At 37.6% G+C, this 21,618-nt stretch overlaps 1 protein-coding gene across 3 annotated transcripts in view; it reads right to left on the bottom strand.

Moving 5' to 3' along the window:
• Positions 1 to 21,270, bottom strand: part of IFT80 (intraflagellar transport 80) — a 30,444-nt gene extending 9,174 nt beyond the window's left edge. For 2 of the 3 annotated variants that reach the window (XM_042041921.1, XM_042041923.1), the window contains exons 1-11: positions 21,069 to 21,270; positions 19,750 to 19,822; positions 18,978 to 19,199; positions 16,368 to 16,478; positions 14,476 to 14,544; positions 10,925 to 11,034; positions 10,543 to 10,632; positions 8,349 to 8,486; positions 2,142 to 2,321; positions 852 to 970; positions 291 to 365 (exon numbers count right to left, since the gene is read on the bottom strand). In XM_042041921.1, the coding sequence (XP_041897855.1) occupies positions 291 to 365; positions 852 to 970; positions 2,142 to 2,321; positions 8,349 to 8,486; positions 10,543 to 10,632; positions 10,925 to 11,034; positions 14,476 to 14,544; positions 16,368 to 16,478; positions 18,978 to 19,199; positions 19,750 to 19,786 (1,151 nt within the window). In that variant the 5' untranslated portion in view covers positions 19,787 to 19,822; positions 21,069 to 21,270. Of the gene's footprint in view, positions 1 to 290; positions 366 to 851; positions 971 to 2,141; positions 2,322 to 8,348; positions 8,487 to 10,542; positions 10,633 to 10,924; positions 11,035 to 14,475; positions 14,545 to 16,367; positions 16,479 to 18,977; positions 19,200 to 19,749; positions 19,823 to 20,870; positions 20,951 to 21,068 lie in introns of those variants that run through there. The other variant, XM_042041922.1, reaches the window with a different exon arrangement.
• Positions 21,271 to 21,618: the final 348 nt, after the last annotated feature.

The following is a 21,618-nucleotide window of genomic DNA, read 5'->3' as shown; positions in this document are numbered from 1 at the left end:
AGTTCTGTATGGAAAAGTTTGGTTTTAATGTATTATCTTTTGCCAAAAGAAATGTTTATTATGTGAAATATTCATGATTTTATCTGGGTATTTCTTGTTTATTTACAACATTTCAATTTGAGCTTATTATGTTCATTATATATATGCATATAATAAATAAGTGTATTTATTTTATATATAAATAAATACATTTATGTATTATTTGTTATATATATAATAACTGAATTTATTTATTTATTCATTTAATAATTATATTACGTTCATAATGAACATTTTAAGAAGTCAGGTACCTTTCTGCTTGGAGAATCAAACTCACAGTTCCTTCCTTTAGATCAAAAATCAATGGAGTGTTCCAGTTCTTTGTTCTGCAAATATAAAAAATCAGCATTAAAATCATTAATTTTCACGTATTTCAAGCACAAAGTTGGATTCAGTAAAGCAAAACCCATATTTTTAATCACCTAATATTCCTAAAAGGGAGGTTTTCCAACTTCTAACAGCATTTAGGAAGCCAAGGAACACTGAGAAGCACAAAATACGGTGGAATAACACCTCTGCCTTCATGGTTTCATCCCTTCCCACCAGCAGCAGCTGCCCCAGGAGCCTTAAAAACCAGCAAAATGATATTTATATGGATTCTTTTATTTTGAAAATATTTCTGACTCTTTCAGCGTGATCTGGAGGTCAGAGAGTCTTTGTGCCCTATTAGAGCTGCATCAGCGTTCACTGAGCAGATATTCCTGAGCAGAAAATCTCCATTAATTAAACCTTAACTTAATTATTGTGCTTCCAATCAAGTTCTTGCCACTCTTTCCCACAAAATCTGAGCAAGAGGAATTAGTGTTACTCACGAGAACACGTAACACTGAAGGGAAGTGGAAACCACCAAATATCCATAGTTCAGGGAGGCCTTTATGACCCTGTCCCGGAATTCCAACAAATCCACGGCATCGTTGATGACATTGTGCACCTGAGCAAAGGAAAAGGGCCACAGAATGAAACAACACAGCTGAAAGGAAAACTGATTAGTGACATGCTCTTGTTGAGAAAATCATCCGAGATGGAGGAGGTCTGAAAATTCCCATTTTAAGATTGTTCAGTCGCTGATGATTTGAATATTTGCAATAACACTTCAGTGATCCCATCCAAACAATCCAGCAATACCCAGGATTGGGATGAAGATGTTGCAGAGCTCTAGAATTTTAATGATTCCACACTTGGAAGCACAGGAAATTCAGGAGATAGGCTGGGTGGCCAGGTTTTGGTTTTGTTATTTCGCTTAAAACCTGCTCAAGAAAATCAGAATTTGCCTCAAATCAACACAGATTTTACAGGTCAAGAGATTTTAGGGAGATAAAAATCCAAGGGGGTACCTTAAAAAAAAAGTATCCTGGTTTTTTGTGGGGTTTTGGGGGATTTTTTTGAAGATGTCACCATTCTGAGGGTGGTAACTTCCTTCTGATGTTCTCCATTATTCACCAATTGCAAAACAAGGTCTGAACTCAATTATTCCAAGAGCCCAGAAACCATTGCCAAGGATATATTAATTGCTACGTCCACCACGGCATCACTCATTAACTCATTGTAATGCTCAGGAAAAACATCCACCTGCAACATTTTTGTAGGATTTTCCTACATAAATATATAGGAATAAAATCACTATCAAATACCAGAATTAAAAATGAGTCCTGACTCAGGGTTAGCTACACTTCCTCAGTCTTTGCATATTCAAAAATAGAATTTAAATCCCATGGAGATCATTCCCAAGTCCATCTGGTACGAGTCGATGTCTGGGAATGAGAGAAAAAACTGGGAATTTTTACCTGATTTGTGCTGTGTGTTCCCAGACTCTGACTCACAACATCCCACCCACTGCCCCAGACTCAAATCCAGCACTGCTGCTGCTCCAACTTCACCCAATCCAACACGAAAAGAAAAAACCATTTTAGTTTCTAATTAGGAATTTGATGCTGAAAAGAGCAAACTTGTAATTTGGAAAATGTGGAAGGCCGGAAATCTTTATTATCCCAGAGAGTGAACGTCGTGAGTCAGTGTCTGGGAACACAAATTAACTTCAAAATTCCCATTTTGCATTAAAATAAGCTTTGTGATCAGACTGCCCAGCTCTGATGTGATTTTACCTTCATGGTTCTCCTCTTAATTAAGGTGATTTCAAAGTTTTTCCACTCCCAGTGTTGCTCCACCACGTGGGCAAAGATGACGTGGCCGTTCCCACACGCTCCGGCCAGCTGGGTGCCATCGATGGACCAGGAAATGGTGAAAATGCTGCCAGTGGTGGGCTTCTCCAGGGCATAAGACCACTGGAAAAGGAGAGAAAATCACAATTCAAGTTATCCTGTATTTTTTAGAAGTCATTTATCGTCATAAACACATTTGCAGGGTTGGGGTTTTTGAAGACGCAGCAATAAATGAAGTTTTTATCGCATTGGGATTGGATGTTTAAGTCAGACTCTGGCGAAGAAAAAGCATCAGGTAAAGCAGAAATTAAAATGTCAATATGCCTGAAGTACATCAGATACCAGTTTTCTACTCACAATTTATTGCAAGTGTACTCTCATTCATAAATCCAGGCAATCACAACATAAAATTAAGTCAAGGTGCTTAAGAAATAATGGTATTTTCTCCACTCTGTTGTTACTGTCCACATGAAGGATTAATTAAAAATTTCCTCCAGCAGAGACTTTTATTCTTAATTCCCCCAGACTTATCCATGAGACCCCTCTGAAGTTTAGACCCTTATTAATAAATCCTTGTCAAAAATGAGAATTTGCAGACTAAGACAGTTGTTTTTTATTTCCTGCATCTCAGAAATAGAGATCACACCAATCACCCTGAATCTCCAAAGAGATGTTTCCCTGAAAATGGATGACAAATAAAAATTAAATCATCTTTTTAGCGAATTTTAGGAAGATATGAAAGCAGATTTTAGAACAAGAAGCAAATCTCAATTATTTCCTCTTTATGTAATAGAGTATTTCAAAAAACCACGTAGTAATTGAAGAACTACCTGAATATTCAAATATATTTGATGTCTTAAGGAGCAATTCAATAATAAAAATCATGTGATTAAAGTTAAATGCAAACATTGGATTGACTTTTGGACACATGAAATTATCTGAAAAGGGGGACAGTTGGAAGAAAATCTTCACCTGATGTTTCTAGCATATTTCATATACTGATTTCTTTTGCAGAGCATAAACCCCCTAAAAATTAAGTCCTTCACACGAAGTCTTCATATGATTTAGATCGAAGGAAATCCCAAAAAGTGGAGTAAAATAAAGGGGTTGGACTCAAAATGTTCAGTGGGAAGGGAACTCAATGGGGTGAAGTTCAACTCCAGTTGTGCTCCTGGTTTGGGAATTCTGAGTGGAATTAAAGCTGTTTTTTACACATCAGGGTGAGTGAAAGGTGATGTTGGCACTGCCTGAATTTCCATTTTCAAGCCTCAATTTTAAGGCTTCACCTTCCACATCATTCCCTGTCTGTGTGAGCTGCACTTGGGAAGGAAATTCCAATTTTTGGAGACCAGTCCATAACTGCTCCTCTGCCTGGCCAGCATGAATTCAGCCCCAAACACTCTCTAGTAATCAAAGTCCCAATAATTAAAGTCTGACTCCTCCCACGGCCAGGAAGAGCCCTGGAATGTTGTGCCCAGCACTGGGAGAAGGCTCTCCCTGACCTCCATCCCAGATGTTTTTCCCAGCTGGGATCTGTCTGGGAACACTTTGAAGAAGTTGTTTCAAGCTGAGCCCTGGGATCCTCCCAGCCAGACCCGGCTGTTTCCGAGGTCATTTCCCTTGGATCAAGGATCCACCCAGAAGGAATAAAAGGGCATCAAACCATCAATTAAAAACCACTTGAAGGGCTCCAGGAATGTTTTTTTGGAGCTACTTTTCCATGAAAAGCAGAGACGCTGCAGCTCTGACAGGATCCATTCCCAAAATTACTTTGTTTTATAAACTTTTTTTTTCTTCAGGTCATTGAAAATCATTCAAATATTTCCAGATTAAAACCTACACTTAAAAAAAAAAAAAAACCAGAGAAAGCCATTTCAAAGCTTTATTTTCCAGCTGTTTTTGAAGGCTCTGCGTAATTCAGACCACTCCGGTGATTCATGCTCCCTGCAGATGTCTGCTGCATTTATCATGGACATAAAATGTTATCAGAAAAATCACTTCAGCTCTTCATTTTTAAATAGAAAGAATTAAAAAACTGGAATAGCTGCTGTGTAGTTCCTAAATACACTGATTTTCTTTGTAGGAAAGGTCTGACTGTGACTCCAGGAATGAATGTTGGTCCAACATTAATGCACTATTAGACTTTGGGTTCTACTTTTCCTGTGCCATCGTTAATTTTTCACTGAATTCTCTCAAGAACAAACCCAGGAGTTCTGAAAGTTTCATTTTGTTAAATAAATACATAAAAGCAGCAACTTGAGCTTCCCTTTTCTGATTGCACAACTGAGTAAAACTGAAGAATTGCAGTCCCTAAATGCTGCCTGACTTCCTACTCAATTCCCATTTCTGGCTCCCGGGATGTGGCTGAAAGGATTTCAAGGAGCACATTCCCAGAACTCTGTCCCAGGAACGAGGACAGGCTTCCACATCTGGAATATTGATGCTCCAAGACTCAATCTGAGGGATTTAATCAGCAATTTCTGGACTGAAAGCAATAAATGAATACACATCATACCCATTTTTAAAACAATATAGTGAAGAGAGAGTATTTTATTTTATATAAATTATATATAAGTAGGTATAATTTATAAATTAAAAATATAATAATTTATTAAAAAATAAATAAAATAACAAATAAATAGAAATAATAAACTAAATAATAACAATTTATAATATAAAGTATAAATTAAAAGAGCAACACTGATGTCAGCTGTGCAAAGGACACTTGGATGCTCCTGGCTGGATTTTGCTTCCCAGGGTGAGGAGTTCTGAACAGGGAATGCTGATGTCAGCTGTCAAATTGGATCTTACAAGGTTTTAACAGTCATTTTCCAAAGGAAATCCACACTTGGGACCACCTGAAGATGCACACACCTATGGAATTAGCTGGTTGGAAATGTATATGTAATATATCTATATATAGAACTCCTCTGATATTGAACTGAATATAAACTAAACTGCTATTTCACAATATCAGATTTAGAAATATATTTAGTATTAGATTTATGTATTATTTATTATTATTTTACCTATTATTATCCCCACAGGAAATCACACAAGATTCTCTAACCCAGAACCAATCTGGAAAACTGGAGGTAAGAAAATCAGCTCAACATTACAAAATAAACCCCCAAAAGAAGATACCTAAAATTGTCCAGAAATCCAACAACATTCCCACAATTACCAACCCAAGAACTAAAATAGGATGCCAAACTGTCCCCTATAAATTCTTCCCCTCAGAAAACGAAATATTGATGTAAAGAATTACTTCCATAGGTGATCCAAGTGCTTTAATTTTCTTCCAGAAGTTGTATTAGCCAATTCCAATAAATTAAAATATGCCAGCTTGGAAAGAGTTGCTCAACAGCATAATTCCATGGGAAATCTATCCATAATATTTTTGCTTTTATTGAGCTGCAAAGAATTCAGGATCCTGAACAGTAAAAGCAGATCAAACAGGGGCAGTGCAGAAAAATCACCTGATTTTTTTACACTGCCAAATGCACAAGACTAAAACTGAATGGAATGGGATCACAGCTGTAATTCCATAGAAAACAGATTTTTTTGGGATTTTCTAGTGCTCTAGTTTTGGAAAGTTCATTTCTATCAGAATGATAGAAAAAATATGTATTGTACAAATGTGCTGCACACATTCATTTCCAGAAGCTTGCTCCCTATTTTATCTCTGTATAATATCAGTATCATGGTCATTTTAAGGATAAATTATATTAATTTTAAATTAATCACACAGTTTATTGCCCTGAATAAAAATCATTTAATGCTCAACATTTAAGTAATTTTCAAAGCTTCTCTGGACCTGCTGCACTGTAGTTTTAATATTCCTGGATGGTTTCTATCCTCAGTATTTTTTAGCCACAGCACCAGACTTCCACTGGTTTTAAATGGGGTGGGGCTGAGGAATAGTTACCCTTGCAGAATGTTTTATTTTCCAAAGCTATCAGGCAATATTCCATCTTTTTAATAGAATTTCTAGCAAAATTTGATAGAATATAAAAATGTAAGAGGATCAGTCCAATATGCAAACTGACAGTGTACTAAAATGGCCAAAATTTATTCTGTAATACAAGAAAAAGTTTGAAGAATGTATAAAATAATTTAAAAATTTATGGATTAATGGAAATAATTGCTTTTGTTACACAGAATTTGCTCAGCAGAGTGATGAAGACAGGAGTAAAGAAAAGGGCAGGATTTAGCAGTCAAATAAACATCAATTTATAGATAAACATCCCCAGATAAAAAAAAGTTCAAGAAGAAGAGCACAGAGCATTTGGAAAATAAACAAAAAAATCAAATTAAACTGATCAATCCCCATTCAGGGTAAATAAATCATTAACAGAAGATGCATAAATACATTCAGCATTACTTAAATAAAAATTGGATGCCCCTATTTATTAACTAAAATGAGTAATTTGACCAGTGTTTCACTTTTAATGTTTTTTTATCACTGATCTCTCCACACTTCCAAGGCCCTGGGAACACAACCTGCCTGTAGGACAGCTTTAATAATTTATTTTATATATAAATATATGATTTCTCTTCAAATGCTACAGAATCAACAGTGCTTTTTTAACAAAGAAATACAACTTAAAATGTTATTTTAAGTTTGTTTTTTACCATGAAGCTGCTTGAACATCATAGAGAGATAGAAAGAAAATGAGAAAAGAGCACAGAGTGCAAGAATTTAATTTAATTATGCCCCAAAGTGAACACATATGCCAGAGAAGAGTTAATGAGATATATTTATTGTCCTGATGGCTCCCTGGAGAGCAATTTGCCAATGCAGCCCCATTACATCAGACACAATAAAAGTGTCTGGGCTGACCAGGAAAAGCCAGGTCTGGTTCTCTTCAAACTCCATCTCATCCTCCTTCTCCCTCAATTCCAGCACAGCCACTCCTTCAGTCAATATTTACATTCAATGTCATTATTTACATCCAAAATCCTGAATTTGGACAGAATAAATTATCAATGGGAGCTGCTAAACACACAAAGCATCTGGCACCAGCTACTGTTCATTTTTGTTTCAGAGTTGAGTAATAAACCAGGTAAAATAATCTTTATTTTAGACAAGAAATAAACCTGTCTGCATTAAAATTCCCAATAACCTGTTCAGTATTAAATGCTGATTAAAACATTATTGGTTCTCAGCTAGCAGGAGTCTGACCCAGACTTACAGTAAATTAAATTACAGAACAGATCTGGAGATATAAAAAAAAAAAAAATTACATCAGCAAATTGACACTTTGCAAAAGAAAATTGCATTTGAGTACTTTTCCTTCAAGATAATTATAATTAAATTTTACTTAGGAACTTGTAATTGAATTCTATTTATACACTGTCAGTGAATATCAGTGAAATCAGAATCACTACAAAAAGTGAAATATGAAAACTCGGACTTTATCCTTATGCCTCTTCTCAGATAATCTTTAAAGGTTCTTCTTCATGAATTTAAAATATCTGAAATACACACTCCAAATTCATGGGGAGAGGAACCATCCCTGACTGAACACACCCAAAACACCATGGCAATTTTTTCCCAAAAAGAGCAACAAACACAATGAGAAAAAGAGTTAGAAAATGGGACAATGTAAGTCCCAAATAATCCAAGTTTGCTGCAAAAAATCTGAACAAAAATGTGCAGAACCACAAGGAACCCACAGAGACAATGAGATCAATCTGTGCTAACTCAGAGCACCAATGAAGGGAGCTGAAACTGCATTAAATTCATTTTAACTGGAGACCAGGTTGAAAAAAACCCTGTAAAAATGATTCAGGAGTAAACCTTCAAAGGAAAAAAAGATCATTAAATAATAAAAGTGCAGGGCATGGTTCTTCCTTTTTTATCAGGTTATTGTTATACACTCCTTTTTATGGCTAAAAATTGCAATTTATGATTAGTTATGACCACAAGACATGTTTGTGAGCTCTGTGCTTTTAGGTAAAAATCTCATGTCCTAAAAGGCAAAATATTATTAAAAATAAAATATTCTGGTCAGCAAAAAGGTGCTGGCAATCACAAGTAGTTGTTGTTAATAAAATACCCACCCGTACACCGATATCCTGAGGAATACTTGCTGTGATATCAATAAATTTGGACAATTCCACCCCTATTTGCAGAGTTTTACTCACCCCAGTTTTATCACAGAGACGTAAAGTATTGAAAGATCCCACAGCAAACAATTCTCCATCCAGAGCCCAGGCAACAGAAGTGATGGGATACTCGTGGGGCTGGGAACTGTACAGGGCACGGCCAAAACTGTCCCAAACCTGCAGCAAAATTGAAATATCCACCCATGGCAGCACACTCTGGGGGCATTTTGATTATTCCAGAAGAATAATCTTCCCTCATGTTTTCAGTGGAACTTGAAAAATCACCTGTATTATAGCTCGCTTTTGTTATATATGGATATTTTTTGTATTTTCATTATTCTAGGAGTATAATTTTCCCTCATGTTATCAGTGTAACTTGAAAAATCACCTGTATTATAGCTCGCTTTTGTTATATATATTTTTTTTTGTATTTTTATTATTCCAGGAGTATAATTTTCCCTCATGTTTTCAGTGTAACTTGAAAAATCACCTGCATTATAGCTCGCTTTTGTTATATATATATATAATCTTCCCTCATGTTTTCAGTGTAACTTAAAAATCACCTGCATTATAGCTCGCTTTTGTTACATATGTATTTTTTGTATTTTTATTATTCCAGGAGTATAATTTTCCCTCATGTTTTCAGTGTAACTTAAAAATCACCTGTATTATAGCTCACTCTTGTTATATATATATAGAATTTTCCCTCATGTTTTCAGTGTAACTTGAAAAATCACCTGCATTATAGCTCGCTTTTGTTACATATGTATTTTTTGTATTTTTATTATTCCAGGAGTATAATTTTCCCTCATGTTTTCAGTGTAACTTAAAAATCACCTGTATTACAGCTCACTCTTGTTACATATATTTTTTTTTGTATTTTTATTATTCTAGGAGTATAATTTTCCCCCATGTTTTCAGTGTAACTTGAAAAATCACCTGTATTATAGCTCGCTTTTGTTATATATTTTTTTTTGTATTTTTATTATTCTAGGAGTTTAATTTCCCCCCATGTTTTCAGTGTAACTTGAAAAGCCACCTGTATTATAGCTCGCTTTTGTTTTACATGTATATTTTTTGTATTTTTATTATTCCAGAACTATCATTTTCCCTCATGGTTAAGTGTAGCTAGAAAAATCAGCTATATTATACCTCACTTTTACTTTATATATACACTTGTTATAGTTTCATTATTCCAGAAGTATAATTTTTCCCCCATGACCATAGAAATTGTAGAAATAATTGTCCAAGTTTAGTGTTACTAGAAAAACCACCTATATTACAGTTACATATTTTATTTTATATATATACTTTTTATATTTTTATTATTCCAGAACTATCATTTTCCCTCATGACCATCGAAATTGTAGAAATAATTGTCCAAGCTAATTTAGTGTAACTATATATATACACACACACATATATATTATTATTTAATCAGTCTTGCTTTGTTTAATGCAACAGACTTTGCTTTTTGCCATGGCAAATGTCACATAATTCTGTACAAAATATTCTGTATAAAATATTTTGTACCCCTGAGTTTTATTCCCTGTAAATTACCCCAAGTCTGTAAAAGAGCCACAAGGTTTATTCTGCTTGTACTCATGAGGCTCCTCTGCAAATTTCCAAAAAAAAAGAGATTTTTATGGAAATCAACAAAATACCAGGAAGCCAATCCACACAGCAATTTAATAATTTATTGGATTTTTTAATTTCGTAAGTATATCTTCTATCACAGCCATTACACAGTTAAATGACAGAACCAAAACAGGATACATTTAAAAATCAGTTTTTATTTAAGGGAAGAAACACAAAATGTGCTTTGTATTTTGGATGCAGATTATATTAATTTATTTTCTGCATCCAAATATATATTAATATATTTTAAAATTTACTGAGGGATTCACTAATGTTCCTGTAATAGCAAACAGCAGCTTTAGCTCCTCTAATTTGATATGTCACATCTTATATTAATTCAAATGATCACTTCTATATTTCAACATATTTTTCTTTTTGTTTCACTCCCATTTTATGGATTTTTATCCGTAAAATTAAAGAAAAATTGTAATTTTGTGTTACTACACAGAGTGAAGTGCATGTATAAATAATACAACTTCTTCTTGAAAAGTGAAAGACTCCTCATTTCATTTTGGGCTTCCAGATTAAAATTCAGAAATTTCAGGATATCTAATAACTTCTTTGGTCAGGTAGTTAAAATTTAAGCAGAACTCACCTTATATCTACAATCTTCCCCTGCAGAAAGAATCGTATCATTCACTGAATTCCAGTCAGTTTTTAAAATCAGGCCATCGTGGGCTTTCCACTGAAATGGAAAAAAATCAATTAAAAGATGCAACAATCCTGACAACTTCTATTTTTAACATGTATCATTCATTGGACTTGATGATCATGCAGGTCTTTTCCAACCTTAACGATTTTATGATTCAGCAGAAAAAGAAATTAAAAAAAGCCTGAACAAGGCAGAATCCAAGGACAAAAATCTGCACTAAAATCCTGCTTTAAACAACTGCTTCTTCCCAAGTGAAAAGGGAAAGGCTTCTGTATCTTTCTTTATGCAAATAAATGCCAAAAATTCATCAGATTATGAATGGTACCTGCAAAACTTTAGCATTTGGCTGGAGGGGTTTAATGATCAGCTGCTTCCCTGAGGTGTAGAGAACTTTGTCAGAGTCAGGTGCCCAGGACACTGAGTACACTGGTGTTCCTGTGGGCATGGAAAACATGGAAAACATGGAAAACATTCCTGGGGCTTGGCTGAACAAATCCTGCAGGAATTCCTACAGCAAGGCACGTCATTACCTGTCCTTTTAATACTTTAAAATTTGTTTAATCTAATGTACTTTAATAATAAAAGATATCATCTTGATAATAAAATACAATAATGTGTGGTACATAAAATATATTTTTATATAATACATATTTATGGAAGGATACATAAAATATATTACATAATTATTGCAGAAAATAGATTGAATTTATATTAAATATCTATGTAAATAATACTGTATTATATAAATGTACATTACATGTTTCTCAAACCCCATTATCTATTGCCATTTACCACGTTATCAATTTCTACAACTTTTAAGTGTGCAGTTTTAAACAAGTCCAGAAAACCAACAGGAAATAGCTGCATTTTGTATTTATATTCAGCTTTTATCTACTGTTGCAATTTAAGCCACAACTGTCACTCCAGACATACAGAAAATCAAAATAACACTCACCAAGAGACAGCAGAAAACAATTCTTTTCACCCCAGATTGTGAGACTGAACACAAATGTGGGTAGAAAGTTCTGTATTACACCTAAATCATTCTTTTTAAGATATTTAGGCTCCATAATTAACACATATTTTTGTTTTGCTGCACATGCAAAACCCCCAACCATCCCATACACAAATAATTTACAAAATAAATGACAATAAATAAAACTGGCGCAGAGACTTCACAGATTTTTTTCCCAATTAACTGAAATTTTTTTACATTAAAACTCCCAGAATTTTTCATCTGGAATAAAGCTGACTGTTCCATTTTAAAATCACGTTCCAGTTTTCAAATTAGATTTTTTGAAAACAGAATAAAGCAAAAATTACGTGGAAAAATATCCAAGGAAAAAAAAGAATTTTAAAAAGTCGGACTTGCCAACTATGCAAATATTTTCCACATTATTTGACAGGATTGTCTCCTCTGAAGAAAAATCAAAGGATTTTGCTACTTGATTCCTTGAAATAAAACCAAGAAAGTTAAGTAAAAAGAATCTCCAACTATTAAACTGAGCAACTGAACTAAAATTGTTCAAATAAACAATTTTAAATGTAACTTTATGGTAATAAAAAACCCCAAAAGGATTAAAAATGCTGTTACAAGACAAAATCCTCAATGACAATTTTGGCATTTTCTCTTTCAGAAAATGACCCAGGAATATTTTTGTATGGGAATGTTTTGATAAGATTTAGATAATTAAGTGACTGAACTGCTCCAACTGCCCTAAAATCGTATCTCCCCACTTCTCTCTGTGCAAAAAGCTGATTTTATTACGGTTAAACTCTATTTGAGCTCCCAAATATTCACCCTCTAAATTGAGACCTGGTGTCGTTGCTCCTGAAGATTTCTGTACTTCATATATATTTTCTTTTAGGGCATTTTATTACTTAAAAATACAGAATTATGAAAGATTTTTTTAACTTGTCAACCATCAGAGCAGACAAGTCACAGAAACACAACATATATTAAATAAATGTGGCACTGGCTGTTTTCCTCCTGGCAGTTCCTGTTGAAAATGCCATAAATTCTGTCACCAGCTGGAGCAGAAATTCTAAATAAAACTCAACTTTTTTGTCCTGTTCTAATGCTGATTTAACAATCAGAAGACTTTTCTATTTAAACCAAATGTTTCCCTTTTTTATGATGCCTGAGTACTTAACCACAATTTCCAGGGCTTAACAGCAGGAGCTGAGTTAACTCATTTCCTTCTGCACTTAACAAGGACTGGGTTGGGAGAACACTGCCAACACCCTGGAAAACTCCGAGGAACAGACACACTGCAGGGATAAACACTGCAGGAAGGAATACTCAGGGAGAAAAGCAGGCAGAAAGGCACAAAATTGGGATTTGAAGGAGGAAGATCCAGCTTCTTATCCCACAACAGAGACTTTGGTAATTCCAAGAGTTTGTGTGGGATTTTGGACTGTCACAGGAGGAGGAACACTAATTCAGACAATTTTAGATCTCGTGAGGGTGTCTCCAAGGGAATATAGATATCAGGAATAAATTCCTCCCTGGGAGGATGGGGAGGGCTGGGATGGAATTCCCAGAGAAGCTGTGGCTGCCCCTGGATCCCTGGCAGTGCCCAAGGTTGGGTTGGAGCAGCCTGGGACAGTGGAAGGTGTCCCTGCCATGGAAGGAGTGGAATGGGATGAGCTTTAAGGTCCTTCCAACCCAAACTGTTCCATGACTCCATGAAAATCCTGTGGGTTCCCAACACATTATCTGAGAGATCATGGAAAAAAGTTTCCTCATCAAAATGGATCAGTGGACTGTGGAAGCCCAAATATAACATTTCAGGGTAAGGAAAAGGAATACAAAAAGAAGCATTTTGAGGGAATCCAAGGAGGAATAAAGGCCAAGGATAGAACAGGCACGTGGATCATCATCCCAAAATACGAGCCTGAGAATTTATTTCTAATACAAAGAGTGGAATGAGGCAAAGGAATGTTGGCAATGGGAAACCTTTCAGTTCTCATGATGAAAAAGGAAGGGAAAAATTGGTTGAACACGATGCACCTCCCTGAAACATCATCATTCCCGCAGAATCCTGTCCTGATCCCAGCTATGGCAGTGCTTCCAAAGGGGGCTGTGGGATTCTGACTCTGAATTTAAAGGGTTTCAGATGATTTTTTGTTGAAAACACAAATACAAGGTGACAGTTATTCCATGGAGATTCGGTGCTTTTGTACTGCACCAGAAACTTGCAGAGACGGGTGAAAATTCCTATTTCAAACTACAGCGTATCATTTACTTCATAGGCTTTTTCAAACCTCAAGTAAGCACAGTTATACACAAAAAAATTTGACAACATAAACTGAGAAATAGTAAAGTGTGCTTCAATTTTAATTTTTTTAAAAATTCTCATTCAGTTGGTTTAGCTTTTTACCTGAAAAACACTGCATGTGCATGTGAACTTCCTTAGAAGAACTGAAATACATTTTACATTCACTGCTGTGGTTAAAATGCCTTCCCCAGGTTGAAAGAATTCAGATAATTTGTTTCAGAAAGAGATAAGGGTCTGACATTTAACCCAACCCCAGGTGCATGTGGTTTCTTCAAAAATGTCAGAAGGTCACATGGGCTCAATCTATGAAGTGTGAAAAACAAAATTTAGCTGAGGATCTTCACTGAAATGGCACCAAATCCTTAGGGTGGGACGGAGACTGCTGCCTAAAAATATTGCAATACTTTTAATTTGAAAATCGAAACATTTTTTTAAAACCTTATTAAAATGCAACTGTAATTTACATTTAACTTTATTTGAGGCCTTACTCCCTTGAACAAACCATCAGTGCCATATTTAGGGTCTGTTATTTAAATACATTTCAGAATAACCCAAACGAATGAGTTCTGATGGAGCTTTGAGCAAACAAACTCACCTTGCTGAGCTAAAGTGGATCTCAGCATTCCACTTTTAGACCAGATTTTCACTTGGCCATCTTCCCCAACTGAAAAGGAGCACAGAAATCAGCACATTCAATGCATAATCAGTCTAACAAATGTATTTGTATTTACTCAGGAAAAACACTTGAGCTAAAATAAATCCAGGTTTTCTTCCAGGTGAATTCCTTTTGTTTAGTCTTTCAAACATGCACTAGGAAGTATATGAAGGAAAAATATTTAAGATGGTTTTTTTGTTATTATCAACAAATCTTCCTTTCCTGAAAATCCCTCAAGTCTTTTCTGAAGCTGCTCCCGGGAATGCAAAGTCCATCACAATTTAAGTATCCCAAATTCTGTATTTTTGATTCCTTCAATGGCCCAGAGGCTGCTTAAAGGAGTTTGAGGAGCCCCAGGGGAGCAGGAGCAGATTTTATGGATTGAACTGGAGGTTTCACAGTCGATAAATGGTGAAAGATAACTCTGTTTGGACAGCTTCAATTTCCTGCCATAACTGTGTGTTACCCAATAACTCAGTTTTTTTACTGAAGATTAAATTGTTAAACGCTACCCAACACACTTAGGGCTCTATTAACAGCACAGATTTCCTGGTGTGGTGTCATTTTTAAAATGCTCTGGCCCTTCAATTTAGGCCTCCCAGATTCAATTAATGAGGAAAAAGGTACACCTAGATCTTAATGGAGTCTTCCATTCAAAGGTCATTTATTTACCATATATCTGCTTTTTATATCTGGCCAAGATAGCTTTAAATGTTTAAAAAATGTAAAAAAAAACCCGTCAAAATTAAAACTTATTTGTGTACATTTGATGCTGTTGAAATACAGCCATAAATGTATTTTAAATGATGCAGTAGCAATGATTTATTTACTCTTCCTCCAAGTACAGTTGTGGTATAAGAGGAGTTGATCTTCTCAGAATAAACTGGAAGTGGTGATGAATTCCCACACTCCCAAAAAAAGTGTCAGTGTTATGCAGTCTCATAAAAAAAAGGGATTCAAAAGACAATTTTGACTTTGTCTTTGGAGAAGTTCCTGAGGCAAAGCTGTCTTTAAAACGAACAATATTTCTGTCCCTCTGGGATTTCAGAGGAACAGGCCAGACAGAGTTCCTTGAAGCAGCATTTCAGGGTCTGGAAATGAGCAGATCCAAAATTATTTTCAGTTCTTGTGGCCTGAGCTGGAATTTGTCCAGAGGAATCAGCTGTCCTCCATCAGCAGGAGGCTGCAGAGGAGGCTGACACCACCAGAAATCCTAGCAAGGAGTCCAGCATAGGGAATTTCATCAGTTTCCCCTAACACCAAGATAGAATTTTGGACCAAAAAATGCCAAAAGCAACTAATTAGCAAAAGATTTAGGACAAAAAAGGGTGTAGGGATGAAAAAATTGTGGGCCCACTCTCCTAGCATCAATATAGACAGGCTGCAGGTGATAATTACTGATAACTAAGGAATAAAAGGACAGGAATATTCAAGATCACTGAGGCCTCAGTAAACTTTGGCTAAAAAACGCCGAACGTGCAGGGATATAAATGTACCAACTTAGCAACTTCTCCTTGGAACAGATAGAAAAAAAAGAAATCAAATACTCTCCTTTCTGAAGTTCAGAACAGCCACAAAACCATCTAAGCACTCTGATATTAAAACATTTCCTTTCAAGCAGATTGGAAGACATAAACTAAAAAAGAGAAATATTTTTACTACAACTTCTAGTAATTAAAACAGGCAACATTAAGTTAAACAGCATTAATTAAATAGTGCAAAATGAACTCCTAGTAAACAAGGTGATAACAACTTCAGTGATAATTAAGACCAAAAATAATTAGCTTATTATTTTAGTTTTCAAAGCAGTTCATTAATATAGGAATGCTCACCTGTGACCAGGGCTGTTCCCTCATAATTCCACCTTCCTGCAAGGACAGCTCCACAATGTGCTTCCACACTTTTCTCCACTCTTCCTAACTTGGAAATCAAGTGGAATTTCCCTATATGAAAGATACAGTGTGTAATTCATATAATTGTAGGTAATCAATTATATATTAAATCATTAATTGCATTACATTATGTATTATTACAGCAGTGCTGTTACCTTCTGTTGAAAACACACTCACAAACCAAGAAATCAACAGTACAAAGAAAACATCCAACTGTTTTTCACAGCTAAAATCAGAACTATTCCTGCTTCCATGATGGAGCTGGGATGGAATTCCACAGCAGCCAACCCCAAAGTTTGTAATGATTTCAACAGAAGGATCAGGAAGTTTTTCTTCCCAAATAAGGGATGCTGCTTAAATCCAGGAAGATCAAATTTAAACTGGAGCAAAGAGCAGACAGTGGAGAGCTTGGAAAAATGAACAGTCCAGTTATTCAAAGTAACTACTTTAAAATCATATTATTTTAGTATTATTTGATCTAAACTGCCAGACTGAACCACTACAAGCAAGTTCCTGAGTGACCTGAACTTTTGGCACAATCATCCAGCCAAGCCTCTGCCCATGCAAGATTTCCAAGGTAAAGATTTTTAACGCTGATGAAGAAGTATGGTTTGATAAATCAGTTTATTTGAACTGATAATTTAAAGTATCATGGAATCCCAGCCTGGTTTGGGTTGAGAGGGACCTTAAATCCCATCTCATTCCAGCCCTGCCATGGGCAGGACACCTTCCACAGAACAGGCTGCTCCAAGCCCCATCCAACACTTCCGGGGTGTTCATTTAATGCATTCCATTATTTGATAACCACAAAAGAGAATTTATCTAACTAATGCATCACTTATTGTACAGAACACCTCTCAGGTCTGAGATTCTCCTGTTTCATGTGCAAGCCATTACTGGATTCAGAGGAATTCAACGCTTTTTTCCCCAAATCAATTGCCAAAATGGCCTTTTCTGCTTTTACATTAAAAACATCTTTTATTTTCTGATCTCCTTGTTCCATGCACAGTGTCTTCGTCCCATCTGTATCCAAGACCTTTTTCACTGGAGAATCCTTAAACCCAATGTCCCAGGACTAGGAATATTCCCATGCCATCACCTACAGCACTCAGCATGAAGTGGCTGAGCTCCTCAGAGCCATTACTTTTTTCAGGATATAAAGAATTCCGTGGGACTTTATCGATTGAAACAACAGTGTCCACTGACCTAATGAGAATCCCTGAATAGTTCTGTAAGCAATTCCTCAACACATAAGAGACAAATGGAATTCCAACGGAAGAACAGGCAACTGGGAATGCTTTGGAGAGGTCGAAATACCAAGAAAACAATGGGTCAGGTCAAAGTATGGGACAAAATCCTGTTATCCATTCGACATTTGACTCTTTTCCCAATCTTTTGCATCCTCTCCCACTCCACAAGCTCCTACATCTTTCACAAGGCCCCTTCCAAAGAGGGAAACAGAGAAAATTGTAGCTGAGCAGGGAAGAACATGGTCACGTGTAAAAGCAGGATCACCTTTCCAGAATTCTCTGGAAAAAATGTGATCATCCCTTAAAACTGTATCATAATCCCTCTGCAGAACAGGGGAGATCAAGTTTTCATGGATATCACCTTTACTTCTGCAACTTCTTTGCTTTTCCAACACGGGAATTTACAATTGCTGACAGTCAAATGCTTTTTTTATTGCATTCCCACATGGAGGTTTCTCCATTTCCATGGATTTCTGTTCTTCAGCTTAACACTGAGGGAACAGAGACTTTCAAGTTACAACTTACTACACAGAAAGGGAAAACTTTAGCCACGTGCCTGGAGTAGGTAGAAGTGATTCAATTTAACCTTACTTTACATCTCCCATTTGTGAAATACTGCTCCTTTATTTTTATTAAGTACTGAAGCCAGAACTCTCCTCAACCTGAAAATTACTCCCCAGTTTTGGAGGAATTTCCAGTGAGAGACTCCCAGCCTATCCAAACAGAGAATATAAAATATGTATGTTTTGTTCATTAACTTCCATGCACTCTTAAATGCTGACCTAATATAAAATTTTCAATAAAAGATGAAAAAAATTCTAATCACTTATGATTTGTGCTTAATTTGAAGGTTAAAGCCAGACATATTCCTCATTTTTGTTAAAAAATAGCAACACGACCAACGTAAGTAGGAAGTAAAAGAACAATATCCCCCAAGAGATGCATTTCAGAAGAAAACCCAAGGGGATTAAATTTACATTTGTTCTGATTTCAAACATCTGCAGTTCAAGCAGGAATTAATGCAACCTTTTAAAGACATTATGCTCCTTTTCCATTGGGTTGAGGAGTCTTTATCACAGAGAGGCAGTGGCCGTTGCAGGAAAACTGCAGGAATAAGCTGGTGCAGGAAAACTCATGCAGGAAGAAAAACCTGGCTGTGTGCAAAATCATTTCGGGGAGAAAGGAAAACAACCCCACCCCAAGCAATCCTCAAAGCTTCTTGTTGCCCAAATAACATCTTGTATTTGAGTGACACGAGCACTGAAGGGTATGAAACAATAAATATTTTAAACTGCTGTACCATCAGAACTTGTCAGAACAAAGCTCTCAGCCTGGGATTGCTTCTTCCCACCAATCCCTCTGGGAAACCAGTGCAGATCTATGGGATAAACATCATCTGGAAGCTTCACCACTCGAGTGGTCTCGCTGGTCACAGGGTTCCATTTCATAATCTGGTGGTCATCACTGCAGGAGTAGAGCTCGTCAGCTGTTGTCCATCCCACACAGCTCACCAATTCCTTATGTTTCATTCAATTAAGGAATATGAAACGTTTAACTCTTAAAAATAAGCTGACAAAATATCCCATCTCAGCTATGGAAAACTGAAGGGACAATACAGGAAGATTATTTTAAGATTGCCTGGAATGTTCTATATAAAAAAAAAATATTATTCTTTTTTTTTTGCTCTTATGTGCCAAGAAGAGCTGGTAAAAATTCAACCAAATATAAAGCAAACTACCATGTAAAAATATAATTCTTATCACGATGTAAAGTTATCAAAACACGGCTAAAATGTCGGGCTAATGAAAGGTCTTAGTACAAAATACAAGTTCAAAACACCCAGCTATCATTCAAAGGTGTTGGATTATTAACACCACATCATATATGTGTTCAATATCTCTTAAAACACTGTCCTTAAAGGCTGCACTCAACGACAAGAGGAACAAAGGAAAAACAGGGAAATAAGACATCTGCAATTTACCAGTATTTTACTGCAATTGCAACAATAAAAAATACTTTCTGGAAGGGCTTGAACGTGGTGTTCTAAGTTTTTTTTCTGTGACAAAGGATATGTTTTGGCTCCTTTAAAAGGGAAGTCTTCAGTCTCATCTCAGTTGTTCAGAGCATTAAAACCATGTGTTACAACTGTAATAAAAGAAAAATACATATATAAGTATGTATAATTAGCATAATATATATGCATACATAGGCAGCCAAAATTAAAAAGAAAGACAATACCACTAAAATAAAAAGTTCTGAAGTAATAGTACATCAGTACTGGGGAAAAATAAGCACCAAGAAAGACTTGAGTTTAAAGGGAATTCTGTTTTCCCATTATCCAACTGAATATGGACAACTTAAATAAAAAATGATGCTGTGAACAGAGAATCCTTGATTTATTAAGGTTGGAAAAGACCTTTAAGATCAAGTATGAAACATCAGAGGTTGGAGCACTGGAGTTTCCTTGTGCTGACACAGCCAGGAAGGGAAAACCTGATATTTTCTTTTCAAAGCCTCGAACTTTATGATCATTTTTAATGCATTTTAATTGCTCTGCATGTGCCGCTAAAAGGCTGAACGGCCACCCTGGGCCCATCCACAGGTACATCCATCACTACCAGCGCACGTATTCCCTACATCCAACTCCCACGGAATCCAGCAGCGGCTCCGCTGGAGTTTTAGGAGAGATGCGGCAATAACCAGGAATTATCCCGGCTCGGAGAAGCCAAAGCGCCTCACGCCTCCTCCCTTTCCCATCCGGAGCTGCTGGCCAGGGGATGAGGATCAGGGACGGCAGAGGAGATGGAGCAGGAGCGGGGTGTGGAGAGCAGGGAATGCCAAGAGCGGGATGGGGGAAGCGCAGGGAAGGAAAGCCAGAGGGAAGGATGAGGCAGCACCGGGAAGGAAAACTAGCGGGCGGGACAGAGAAGCAGGAGGGCGGGATGGGGACAGCGCAGGGAAGGGAAAACAGCGGCAGGATGGGGGCACCGGGAAGGAATGCCACAGGAATGCCACAGCAGGATGGGGGGGGACGCTGAGAAGGAAAAGCAGCCGGCGGCACGGGGGCACGGAGAAGGAGACACCAAACCCTCTCGGGGCAGCCGCGGTCCCCACCGCCCGCTCTCCGGCCGTGCCAACACCCGCTTTTCCCTCAGTTTCCAGCTTTCCAAGAAGCAGATTATCCACCCCCCACCTCAGGGCCGCCAGCAGCCGGGGGTCGGGGCTTCCCCGCTCGGATCTCAGCTGTCGTCCCCCGGAGCTCTCCCTCCCCTCCATCCGTCCGTCCCACGCCCAGCCGGGGGTCACGGCTCCCGACCCTCTCGCCCACCGCGGCGGTGACTCAGCCGAGGGCAGGGCGACGGCGGCCGCCGCCTCCCCAGCGCGCCTTTACCTGCGCGGGCAGCGGGAGGCAGCGCGCAGAGCGGCGGCCAGAGCCCGCTCCCGGCGGATGCCGCTGCCAGCAGATCCCGGGACGATCCCGCCTGCCGCTCCCGGCGGACCCCGGGATGATCCCACCTCCCTCTCCCGCTCCCGTCGCCTCCGGAGCGGCGGGACCCGCTCTCCCCGCCGCCAAGCGCCGCCGTCTCTATGGCGACTTCTCGCGAGACTGCATCCTCCTCCTCCTCCTCCGCCACCTCACGGGTCCCCCCCGCCCCCCCCCCCCAAGGTGCCACGGCGCCGCCCGTTAATTAATTAAACCCGCTTCAAAATCGCCGCGCTGTCACAATTTTTAATTTTTTTTTCCGCTTCTAAAATTTTTTTTATGATTTTTTTTTTATTATATTTAAACTGGCGCGCGCCGCCCAGCAACCAAGCGCCGCCCACTGACCTACTTCTAGAGTTAAAATTAAACCCTTTCTCCGCCGGCACGGGCGCGGGGCAGTGTCACCGTGTCACCCTCAGCCCCTGATATCTCCCCTCCCTCCGTCTCTCCCCACAAA

The sequence above is a fragment of the Corvus kubaryi genome, unplaced genomic scaffold (assembly GCF_017639235.1).
Source record: "Corvus kubaryi isolate FWS band 111438036 unplaced genomic scaffold, C.kubaryi_AGA036_p1.0 37397, whole genome shotgun sequence".
Taxonomy (NCBI): Eukaryota; Metazoa; Chordata; class Aves; order Passeriformes; family Corvidae; genus Corvus; species Corvus kubaryi.
Note: the sequence above shows the minus strand (reverse complement) of the source record. Positions and strands in the feature narration are given on the sequence as shown.